General features: G+C 52.2%; 1 protein-coding gene across 2 annotated transcripts; it reads left to right on the top strand.

Annotated features, from left to right (window-relative positions):
• The first annotated feature begins 2,234 nt into the window (after positions 1-2,234).
• Positions 2,235-11,562, top strand: LOC311513102 (gap junction beta-2 protein-like). Of its 2 annotated transcripts, none has more exons than XR_014709653.1 (3): positions 2,235-2,343; positions 5,166-5,458; positions 7,121-11,562. XR_014709653.1 is itself a non-coding variant. In XM_084614717.1 (3 exons), the coding sequence occupies exons 1-3, from the start codon at positions 2,330-2,332 to the stop codon at positions 7,783-7,785; spliced, it is 792 nt and encodes a 263-aa protein (XP_084470843.1). In that variant the 5' UTR covers positions 2,235-2,329; the 3' UTR covers positions 7,786-11,562. The 2 variants fall into 2 exon arrangements, 1 of the variants encoding a protein (XP_084470843.1); XM_084614717.1 differs by having other exon boundaries at positions 5,166-5,278.
• Positions 11,563-12,518: the final 956 nt, after the last annotated feature.

The raw sequence follows: 12,518 nt of genomic DNA, 5'->3' as shown, positions 1-12,518 counted from the left end.
TATCTGTCTCTCTCTGTCTCCTCCTAAAGGGCTGGGTCCTTGGCGTGGAATTTTTTACAAGTGTGTGGGGCTCCCAGCCCTAGGTGGCAGCAGATCCCATTTGGCTCCAGCTATTAGATCTAATGCAACAGCAATGAAAGAGGAAAATTCAAGGGTGCAAGGCAAGCTGCAAAGGAGCGTGAGCCTTGGAAAAATATGGGGGTGGGGTAGGAGCAGGGTGGTGAATACACAAGACCTGAAGAGACAGCCAGGGAGACGCCGACGGTGCCAGAAGCATCAGGGGGACGGCAGGTCGCATCTGAAACCATCAGATGAAAATACACAAATCTCCTCTCAGACTAAGCGAGGCCAGTGATCAACTGTTCTCCACAGCCCCCGGCTGCAGGCCGAGAAGAAATCTGCTAAGTTTGCGGCAAGGGAGATTTAGGTTGGATATTAGGAAAAACTTTCTGACTATGACGCTAGTTACACTCCGGAAAAGGCTGCCACGGGAGTTTTTGAGAACAGGCTGGAGTGGACAGCCACTGCTCGGGGACAGTCTAGGTTTACTTCATACCGCTTCAGCGCAGGGGTTTGGACCTCTTGAGGCCTCATCCAGCCCGATGTTCCTATTATTCTATTCCGTAAACGGACAAAAAAAAAGTTTCCAGAACCCCCCCGAGATTGTTAGAACCAAGAGAACTTTAACAATCAAATCTGTTGCTTTACCATTTATTTCAGTTTAAGTAACAATTCAAAAGCTGCCGAGCCACGGCTGGAGGTGCCGTGACACACCATTCACGCCACCGTGCTGTGTCAGCTGCATTACTACAATTGCTTCAACGGGAGCTCAGCTGGCCACTTGCAGAAACTCCTTCCTGACCCTTATTATCCGAGAAGCAAACCCTCCACCGTTTCCAAACCCCATCCCCATCAGACACTTGTCTTCTCAGATTCTCCGTTAGGTAGGGTGAACAGACGTCCCGTTTTTCAGCCCTCCTGCAGGTGTCCCAACTTTTTCTTAAAAATGGGCAAATTGTCCCATATTTTCTGTCTCCCCCATTTCTTTTTAACAGGGGCTCTGTTCACTTGATGTTAATTTGAATGTTTGTACTGTATAGTTCTGACTGATTGCTGTTGAACTTGCTCGAATAAGAGTAATTTAACCAGGGGGTCCCGTATTCAGCAGAGGGAAATATGGTCACCCTGCCTTTAGGCCCTGATCTTGTAATCCTTCAGCATCTGCAGGATCGAACTCTTACTATTGAATTTCACCCTCCGGGGTGGAGGGGGACATAGAGCCTGGCCCCATTGAAGTCAGTGGGGGCTTTCTATGTCTATTTCTAGTCAGTTTCACTTCCTGGTTCTCAGGCCCTCATACTGAGGACAAGTAACAGCCCTTAGTTATCTGGCATCTTCGATCCCTAGATCTTAAAGCCCCTTTGCAAGGAGGGGTTAAATTTCACTGTCCTCATTTTACAGATGGGGGAAACTGAGGTGCGGGAAAGGGAAGAGACTTGTCCAAAGTGAGCCAGTGAGTGAGAGGCAGAGCCAAAAAATAGAACACAGGAGTCCTGACCCCAATGCCACTCCCTTCTCATCTCCAGACCGCATGCCCTTCCCAGAGCTGGGAGTACAACCCAGGAGTCCTAGTCCAGCCCTTCCACTACCTCAGCCTATCAGGGTGATTTCCTCCCTTTATACCCTCCTGTTGGGCAGCGAGACTGCTTCCCTTTCGCCCCTTGCCCCAGCCTTTACAAAGCCGGGGCATAAAGGGGAACAGGGGTTTTGTAAGCTGCAAAATCAACACCTGGACCTTGCAAGATCCTACAGGATGTGTGTCAGAAGGGGATATTCCTGATCCTCAGCTACACTTGTGCCCTGGAGCATAGAAATCGTACCTAAGACTTCAGAGCAGTTCTCGGCAAAGACCCCCACCCCTGCCCTAACGGTGGCACAGAACAGGGTCTAAGTTTAAAATCAGGCCACTCTCCCCGTGCTTACACCTCTCGTGTGCCAGCAGTACAGAGGTGAATCGAATGACCTTGCAGCCTCCCTGCCTGTGCAATCACATCCTGCTCCCTTCCCCTCCTGAGGGCTCCCCGTCAGTTCTGTTCTAGCCTCTTGCCCAGTCCTGGCTGCTCCAAACCAGCCCGAGCCATGAACACGCCTGCACCTTGCATGCTACTCCACCCCCCGCTATTTACAGCAAAACAAAGCAGCAGCGGGAGAGGTCCCTGGGCATTTCCTGGTGTCCTCAGTTCCTGGGAGGAGAAGGGTTGAGAACGGTGCCGCAGGAAAGGACCATGCAACTCCAGGAGATTTCACTGAACAAACCCTAACGACCTTGATGCAAACTCCCAGGTAAAGGGGAAGCTGGGTTGGATCCTCCTCCTTAGTTTTCCCACTTCTGCCCTGCCCTGCCCCTGGACAGTAACTAACTGGCCACGTCCCCAACAGGTGTAAACCGGGGTCGCTCCCATTGCCTTCCAAATTAGGCTAATGTACCCCCAGGGAGGATCTGGCCTGTTATTTTGTGAAAGAGGAAGGCAGCACTGCTGTCTCTCACGGCATCTCACACTTTTCTTGAAGCCCCAGCACTTTGGTCCACATGATTAAGTGAAAAAGAGACGACTGAGGGAGGATAGGCTAGAGGTCTATAAAATCTTGACTGGTGAAGACAGTGAATCAGGAAGTGCTATTTACCCCTTCTCATAACACAGGAACCAGGGGTCACCCAATGAAATGAATAGGCAGCAGGTTTAAAACAAACGAAAGGAAGTATTTCTGTCACACAGCGTGCAGTCAACCTTTGGAACTCCTTGCCAGGGGTTGTTGTGAAGGCCAAACTTACACCGGGATTCTAAAAAGAACTAGATACGTTCATGGAGGATAGGCCCATCAATGGCTATTAGCCAGGATGGGCAGGGATGGTGTCCCTAGCCTCTCTTTGCCAGAAGCTGGGAATGAGCGACGGGATGGATCACTGGATGATTCCCTGTTCTGTTCATTCCCTCTGGGGCACCTGGCACCGGCCACTGTCAGAAGACAGGACCCTGGCTAGATGGACCCTTGGTCTGAGCCTGTATGACTGTGTCAGGCCCTTCTGGTTGCAGAGAAGAGCATGAAAATCTGACTTGCGGGGAGGCTAAAGGCTGAGAAACCAGGAGACAGGGAAAAGAGCCCACGTGTTATTTTAAATCTCCTGATTTCTAAACCAGTCTCAGGATTTTGAGGGTCTGGATCATTATTTTTGGTTGGGGTTAGTGAGAGAGGAAGGGATCTGATTAGGGGTCAATCCAACAGTCACCATTTTCTAAAAAGTGAGTCTGGGCACCCCACTCAAGACCCCAGAAAGGGCTTGATTTCCAGAGGGAGAGAGCTAGACGCTTCCTGGAAGGAAAAAAAAATGACACCTCTTTGAAGGTGTCTCATGAGGGCTGGGCCCCCCCAAAACGGAGGCACCCAACTAGCGAGCACTTTGGAAAAGTTCAGCCACAGGCTGCAGGGGGAGGCCAGAAGGGGCTCAGCTGAGAATCCGGCACCGCTCTTGCCTCTCCTCTCTCTTCCCCTTGTGCAGCGAGGCAGGGCTGGCCGTAATCTGCCCCCTTCTCTGCAGCTCGTCTCCATGTCAGGGCATTTTACCCACGATCTGGGAGGTTTCCTCTCTCTGCCCCGCCCCAGCCCCAGCCTCCAAGAGCAGCTCCAGCCAGACCCCAAGGGGCTCAATAGCGTTGAACGGAGGCATGTGCCCTGCCTGGACTCCGCAGCCGCCGGCTCCGGCCACATTAATCTCCTTTGCCTCCGAGCGGCCGGGGCTGAGCGCGCTGGCCACCGACTGCACACGCTTTCTTCAGCCCCTGCTCCTCGCTCCTGGCACCCACTGCCCCCCCCCGCCACCCCTCCCCCGGCTATTCCAGTCCTGGGCTTTCCCGTACACAGCTCTGCCAACGCCCTGAACTGCAGCCCCCCTGCTAGTCCTGCTCTGGGATCCCCACCCTCAGCTCTGCTGCTGCCCCACAGTCCAAACCCACCCCATTGCCCCTCACTCCTCAAGTACAAAGTATTCCATGCCTGGGCCACTCCTGCGCAGAGACTGATGATGACTTTGACTAATTGGCTCCCTAGTTAAAGCCCCTCCTCCCCCTCCCAAGGATCAGCTGTCAGCTTTCCACAGGGGTAGCCTTCTCCCCCCCCCCCCCGTCCACCCATTTCTCTTTGTCTGATTTCAACTGTCTTAATAACTAAGATGACAATTTGAAGTCCCAGCTGAGATCAGGGCCCCATTGTGTCAGGCGCTGCACAGATGGAATGAAACCATTCCTGCCCCAAAGAGCTCCCAGTCTAAATATACAAAGGGGCAGGAGAGGAAACTGGGGCACAGGGAAGGGCAGGGACTTGCCTACAGTCAGCCAGCAGGTCAGTGGCAGGAATAGAACCCAGGTCTCCTAGCTCCCAGGCCACAGGACCAGCAATAGCCATTCTCCCACTAGCCAGGCCTGGTACAATCTCAGCCAATCAAGATGGCCAGCATGAGGCTTACCAGAGCAGCTCAGCGGGTGAGGGCCAGGCCCTGCACTGTGCCAAGTTTAGAGAGTGATGGAGCCGTAGCTCTGAATACAGGGAAAGGCCCCTGGGGCTCTGATCAGGACCACGAGGCATGAAATCCTGACAAACTGATGCAGAGATGCAAGAAGAACAGCAGCTTCCCCTCCCATCACTGACCGGGGGTGGGGGGCAGGTGGAAGCTCCACCAGGGTCCCTGCTTTAATGGGCCAGCAGAAATCATTGTCACGTGACAGCCTCCAACGAGCCTGTTAAAGAACCCACCGGGGAACAGGCAGGTTGGTCTGCAGGAAGGGCCCAGAGACACAGGAGGAGGAGAGCTCTCCTCCAAAGCTGCAAGGGGCAAGGTCACCCCGGTGCCCCCTGAACCATTCCTTGGAACCTCGCCGTAGCAAGGGAGCAAGGAATGGGAAACAGGCCTCCTGGGTGCTGCGTCCTCCTCTGGTAATTAGGACTAGTGGCTCAGAATAGGGGGCTGGAAGTCAGGACTCCTGGGTTCTCTTGCCAGCTCTGGGAGGGGCATTGGGTCTAGGGGCTAGAATAGACGGGGCTGGGATCCAGGACTCCCTATCAATGACAAGCTGGGTAAATGAGTGCCATTTCCCCTCTCTGTGCCTCAGGTTACTCCTCCAGGAGGGAAGAGAAGTTGGAGCCCTGCAGATGCCACGTGAGACAGGCTTTGAGGCAGAAAAGCAAATCACCCAGAGTCTTCCCTCTGTCGGGTCTCAGGGAGGTAGGAACATGCAGCCCCCATCTATCCGCACTAGGGTTTGCGAGTGAGTTTCCAGCACCTCGCCATCGGTGGTATCGACAGATCAAACAACGTAGCACCAGAGACAATACCTGATCTTCATCCACCGCCTGGAAGAGATCATCTAGCCAAAGGCCGGTGCAGCCTCCGTGCCATGGTCAGGTCTGTGCCCACTGCAGCTTCTCTGCCAGGCCCAGGTCTGTCCCAGGACTGACATGGGTCAGGCAGGCAGAGGCTCTGTCTCTCGGCTCCACAGGATCGGTGCTATAGACCCAGCCTTGGCACTGTCTCTAAGAGGAGCCCCTTCAATGCGCCAGACCCCCCTAGGGCGTCTCACTCTGCATCCCGGGGAAGCCAGGCAGCTGGACCTCTGGGCCTGGTTCACACCGTGAGCTCCATTCAGCGAGTCCCCTGAGGGAGACTTTCCTGTCTGCAGGGATTAACACACCTCGCCCAGTGTTTACAGTGACACCCACACGGCGCTGGGAGAGTCCAGTTCCTCCATTAACTGGAACCCTAGGAAGTTCTTTGGGTAGGCTAGAGAACTGAAGGGTAAAGCAGAGCCCATTCTGGTTAGCCCAGAGCCCAGGATGCTGTAGGGAACCCCTTGGTTCAGGCTCTGTCTGTCTTTCTGTCTGACCTCCTTTGAGAGAGCCCTGACTCCTTCCAGCAGCCAACTCTTACCTCCACACCTCACCCTCTCCAGTCCTTTGATCTCGAGCTGGGGGAATTGTTCATCTGCCCTGAGGAGCGACGGGAAGTCCATATCCCTCGGGGTTGTTGGTTGCTAGGTTCCAATGTCCTGGCGACTGGATTCACCACTGTCTTCTCAGATGCTCCATTTATTGGAGACTAAGGCCCAGACAACCAGGCAACACCCATACCTAAGTCTCTTTGCCTGCCCCGAAAGCAAACAGTCCTTTTCCATCCCCACTGGGTAACAATGCAGCACATGGGGAAACTGAGGCACAAACAGGGCTCAAAACCATTACAAAATATTCCCACTTTGGGACACTCTCCCCCTAGGGAAGCAGGCAGACTGCTCCCACCATCCCTGCTCAGAGGCCCAGCCCACATTCTGCCAGCTCCTTCATCCCGGCTAATGCTGAGCAGCTCTGAGCTGCTCCTTCTGAGCCTCAAAGACCTGATCCTTCCAGCCGGAGCAGCTCGTTACCTGGCTGTCTGTGGCAGTGAAGTCCTCTCTGGTAGAATCATAGAATATCAGGGTTGGAAGGGACCTCAGGAGATCACCTAGTTGAACCCCCTGCTCAAAGCAGGACCAATCCCCAATTTTTGCCTGATCCTTAAATAGCCCCCTCAAGGATTGATCTCACAACCCTGGGTTTAGGAGGCCAATGATCAAACCACTGAGCTATCCCTCCCCCAAGGGCATGCACCCAGACAGGGTACGTGTCCTAAATGTACGATCCGAGCCTAGGAGCTGGGCCCCATCATGCTGCATTGACACAGTGAGACTGGCCCTGCCTCACAGAGCTGGCAATCTAAACACACCAGATAGACAAAGGGTGGGACGGGAAACTGAGGCACAGAGTAGGGAAGTGACTTGCCCAAGGTCATCCAGCAGGTCAGTGACAGAGCCAGGTCCCCCAGTGACCACGCCCGCGCCTTAATCACTCGCCTGGCCTTCCTTTCGAACACCCTTTCTATCCATGAGACAGTATTTCTAAGACTCCGACTGGGCTGATCTCTAATGTCATCCAGAGGGTTCTGGCCCATTTCTCCCCTCCCCGTGCTCCCTAAAGGCCACGTACCATGTATATTCCTCTGCACGACCCACCTACATCTCTCCTCCTCCGCCCACAGGCTGCCATGGGGTTGGACACCGTCGCGAGCCCGTGGAGCGGCACCAGCAGGCACACCCCCCCAGCTGCGTGGGGCTGGCTTGGCCGGGGTCTTCACGCTGCAGCTGGGTGCCATGGCGGTTGGAGCCGGGACCCTGTGGCGGGACGAGGTGGGAGACTTGGCCCTGCAACGCCAGCGCAGAGAGCTGCCGCCGCACCTGCTTCGACGCCGCCTTCCCCATCTCGCCCTGCAGCCTGTTTGCCCTGCTGCTGGTGGTGATCTTCAGCCATGCTCTGGCCAGCTCCTGGCACTTCCGCCCACACGGCGAGGCCAAGGGCAGCTGGCTGCAGCCCAAGCCCCGGGGTGAGCAGCAGCGGCTCTGGCTGCTCTTGGGAAGTCTCTTGGCCAAGGCTGTCCTAGAAGGCATCTTCCTGGTGACGTTCCACATACTTTACAGCCACTTCCCAGCGCTAGTGCAATGCCCTCCCTCTGCCTGCCCGCCAGCCGTGACCTGTGCCATTCTGAATGCCAGGGAGAAGGACATCTTTAACCACTTCATGGCCGGCTCCTCCTGGGCTTGTCTCCTGTTCAGCCTGCTGGGGATGCAGCACGCCGCCGTTCAGATCTTCCAGGAGGCTTCTGGAAAAGCTCCACGAAAAAGCACAGCCAGGAAACCATGCGTGTAACTGGCCAGGTGTCACGGTGACTCCTCTGGGTCACCAGCAAGGGTTGAGCCCATGACTTGCAGTGCTAACAAGGAGGAGCCACTATTGCTTGAGCTAAAGGAGTAACTCCTCCAGCTGATAGCACCACTAGGCTATTATCCAGCCGCTAGCAGGGGACAAAGGCACACTCTGTGTGAGGGTGAGTTGCATAATCACCCCAGAGGGAGAATGAGGATGGTGGTGGAGGGGGTGTATATAGGAGTAAGGGTCATGGGTTTTGTCATTGCACCATCGATCTCACACAAGAGTGACAATTTAAGCGACTCCGAAATGATCCCCAACAGAAGATCAGACCCTTACGTAACAAAGGATGGCAGCTCTTTGGGACAAGAACTGTTTCTTTGTGCTGTTTATACAGCACCTAGCACGATGGGGCCTGGCGCCGTATCGAGGGCCCCTGGGTGCTACCATGATACAGCTAATAGGGTGACATTTAGATGGGGGAATTTAAGCCGGATAACTGGAAACATTTGCTAAAGGGCAGAGCTGATTGTGTGAAATAATCTCCCAAAGGGAACTGAGAAAGGGCTCGTGGTTAAAGACATTTAGAGTTGGAGTAGACAAAGCTCTGTTTATCTACTCACATGGCCCACATCAGCAGGCCTCCATTAGCATTTATCCTCACCACCCCTCTACAGCGCATGGAAATATTAGCCTCATCTTAGAGAGTGGAGGTGCAGGGTAAGTGCAATGATTTGACCAAGATCACCCAAGAAGCCTGTAGCAGAGCCAAGAAGGCCCAGGCCCACGCCTTAACCCCAAACCAGCCTTCCTCCCTGGAGAGCCACCCTGCACTGGCAGGAGCTGGATGTGGATGGCTTCTCCGGCTGCTACATTTAAAAGCCAGGTGTGTTCGAAAGTGCGTTGAGAAAAGACAATAGAGAAGAGCCAAATGAACCTAAAAAGCTGCTAGGGAATTTCAAGTTGTGCATCCAAATTCTAGCTGAGAGTCGTGCATCTGATTTAGACTCTTCATCTCAGGAAGGGCTAAAAGCTCTGACCCCAGCAGCCAAACCCATACTGCTGCTTCAGAGGAAGGATTTTGCAATGCAAATCCTCTCTGATCACTGGTCAAAGAGAAAGAGGCAGTAAGCAAATTTCACATGATCTCCAGAAATATTGACCAAATGGGAATAATCTCACAGTGACATCTGCTGGCCAAAAAACATTACCCGGCTGCAAGCCAGCCTGGCCTGCAAATATCCTTCTGGCTCTCAGGCGGGGTAGCCTGGAGGTCATGCGGTTTTACAACAGCCTGGGCAAACATCAGTCTTCCAGACAGTTTCTGGAGCCATGGTAACGGCCACGTATGCTCATGCCTCCCAGAGGCAATGCACCGGCGTGATCTATAGAGCGTAAAACACCTGGCCACACGGTTCTGCTGGATGAAGCAGAAAATAGTGTTAAGAGTAGCGGGCAAACACACCGGGCACAGGGAACTGCTCTTCCCCTTCGGGGATCCCACTGCCCCACGCGCCAGCCACTTTGCTGTGCCATCCCCGGCGTCTCATTATCATGCAGGATGGCGCAGTACAACTTCTTTGGCGCTGATGCTCCTCGTGGGTTAAGAGAGCTGCGTTCTTTACTCAGACCATTGCTGGGGTACCTGGAAAACAAACGGGTGCAAGGGTGCAACGGATGCAAGAGCTACATCTTAGCAGTGAATGCCTGTCCCCGGCCATTCACATGGAGATTAGGTTTGGTGCACAAAGGACATTCCGACACCAGGCAACGCAGTTCTCTCCTTTCCAAAGCCATCCAAGTCCTGGGTTATTATTTAAGCTCCTGGACAGGCAGTCATTCAGGGACAAGGGGAGGGTGCAAAGCCCCTTTTTGAAGCTAGGCTACTCCAAAGAGAACAAAGCCGGTAGAGCATGAAAAGGCTTTTTAGAACCAGCCACAAAGATCCCCTTTTGAACCCCGCTGCTAACTGACCTGACGCCCCCATCGTACGTTCCACCAGATGCTAGCGCCAACAAAGAGCAAGTAAATGCAGGGCAGCCATGATGTATTCACCGCGGGCGCCGGGCCGGGCAACAAGGCTGCAGCAGTTGTTTTGGTGGGGGAGGTAAATCTAGCATTGGTGAAAGGTCCTAGATTGGTAGATCGAGGCCAAGCCGGAAACAGGTACAGCACAGAGAACAGCGATATGAGCTTCCCACTAACACACCTGTCTGTATCTTGTCATATTTAACTGTAGACTCCTTGGGGCATGGGCCAGCTTTTTGTCCTATGTCTGTACCGCACCTGGCACAGTAGGGTCCTGCTCCAGAAGTAAGGCTCCTAGGGGCTACAGTAATACAAATAAATCTCTTGGCCTGGCTGTAGAAAGACCATCTTTTTGAGGGTGTCCAAGTCCCCCGACTTCTCTGCTGAAACTACAAAGATGGTGATATTGTGGACGCATGTCCAATAGGAAATGGAACGAGACCCACCTGTATTTTTCACACGGGCCATCAAACAGCCATCAGAGTAGTTACCATTCTGGTTCTGGTTGACCTGAGCCGAATTTGCTATGTTCATTACCAAGCCCCTGCATGGGGAACCGAATGGACAGCAATTGATGCGAGACCACTGTGTAGCATCTTTCAGCCCCAAATGCTCCAGGCTAGTTTACAAATCAACCTACCACTGGAGTGCAGGGACCTTTGGGGAGAAACATGGCAGCCGTTAAACGTGGCTGGGAAAGTGGCATTACCAGCCTCAGTTATAGGGCTTATAGAACAGTCAGAGCTTCATCCTAGGCACACTAGAGTTAGAGGAGTTATTCTCCCTACCGCCCAGGATTCATCCCAACCGCCTCTAGCTGTAGTGTGCGAGAGGTATCCAAGCCTGACCTCACTTAGCTTGCAAGATTATAAAAGCACAGGCCAAAGGGAGACCTCAGTAGTTGGAAGAAGAAAAGGAGCCAGGTTGCTCCAACCCCTGTGTTTTAAAACATGTTTTCCATGAGGCATAATTAGAGGAAGCTCCCAAAACTCTGCATTTCAGTCTGAGGGAATGGAGGGACACCAGAACTACCCAGTGGCTTGCAGAACAAGGAAAAGGGCTACCGTTTGTTTGGGTCATTGACTGACGTTTCATACACCTGCTGCCACACGCAGAGGGGAATCTGTTGAACCCACTTGGGATTAGACCCTAGAACAAACAGCCATGGCAAACCACGTGGACTTCTGTTTGACCTTAATATTACTAGAGAAGAGAAGGAAAAACTGATGAGACTAGAGCTGTGTCAGAAGGACTGAAGACTGGAGAACCAGGGTCTGAATACACAAGCCCTTTTATAACCATGTTTCTGCCATCGGGAACCTTTAGTAAAATCCTGTTTCCATGGAGTATCAATTACTTTTCAGATTGTGCTACAGAAAGCAATGCAGCTGTAGGGAAGCATGCTTAGGACATGGTATTTTAGACAAGTCCCATTAGGGTTTCATTTGTTCAATGTTGTTTTTCTTTCTGATTTTTACACACACCCAATACTGAAACCACTCTGATTAGTTTCCATACAGGTGTTTGTTTTTAGTGGGAAAGGATTCAGGACCTCTCAAGGGTACAATTACTGAAATCAGCACGGGATTTCCCATGGCAGACCATGTAAGGAAAAGATGCATTCACATTTCTAGTCCATCTTCAGTGTTGTTCTCTAGCATTTACCCAGAGATTATGCCAGATGAGATTTTTCTGCACACTGGGATGCATCATTGGCCTAAAGGGTTTATTGTGATACATTAAATGTTTTTGGGAAGTCATGGAAGCTTGGAAAAAAATTATTTTCATCCTTTTCTGTCAGCCAGATTCTTACATCCTTCAGATGTTCAGGGTAATCACCACATTTGTTTACTCTATCAGCATCTTCATGGAAGTAACAAGAAAGGCCCTAGGACAGAAAGCAGCTGTGCACAGGAGGGGAACATACTTGGGACACCAAACCAAAAAACACTCAATAGCTTTCAAAGAGGCAGCGATACCCTACTAACAATTTTTAGAGGAAGAGGATATTGACATCGAAGAATCCAGAGTGCATTCCTCAGACTAGAACATCTACCAGCCAATAAACCTGATCTCTGCCTCCCTTTTATATTCAATATATACTTAAAAGGTGACCATGCAAGATTCCAGAAGACTGGGTACATAGCCTGCCCCCCATCCCCATCATACCATAAAGAGGTGTGAAAGGATTTTACTCCTGCTTTTTAAGTACCAAGACAGTCAATTCTAGTCTTGCAGGAGAATATGGGTTGTTTATAATGAGCTCTCATCCCTTCATTGATGAGAGGGTCTCGAATCTTATCAGGGACATCGCTACTCCAAATGGTGACTGGAATCAGTAAAAGTTCTAGAACTGTCTGCGTAAGACATCTTCCCCCTACATTTCAACTTTCACATTTAGCAGTTGTGATGTCATTTCACCCATTTTTAAGTCAGTCTCCCCGGGCTCGACCGCATTGGAATTTCTCGTGTTAAAAATAAAAAAGAAGAAACACTGAAAAAATTCTTATCAGACCCGCAAAGAGGCTTATTAGGGCACAAGCCCATTCCCCCTCCCACCCACCACCAGAGATGGCATTCCTTGACCAACAAGCTGTGCAGCTGGGGACAAGACACGTGGAGTATCCCTTCCAGCGCCAGGAAGGGATACTCCACCTGACTTGTCCCCGGTTGCACACCACAAAGCATTTTCAGTGAGCTTATGC

The sequence above is a fragment of the Lepidochelys olivacea genome (assembly GCF_965140295.1).
Source record: "Lepidochelys olivacea isolate rLepOli2 genome assembly, chromosome: 25".
Classification (NCBI taxonomy): Eukaryota; Metazoa; Chordata; order Testudines; family Cheloniidae; genus Lepidochelys; species Lepidochelys olivacea.
This window is presented reverse-complemented; position numbering and strand designations above follow the sequence as displayed.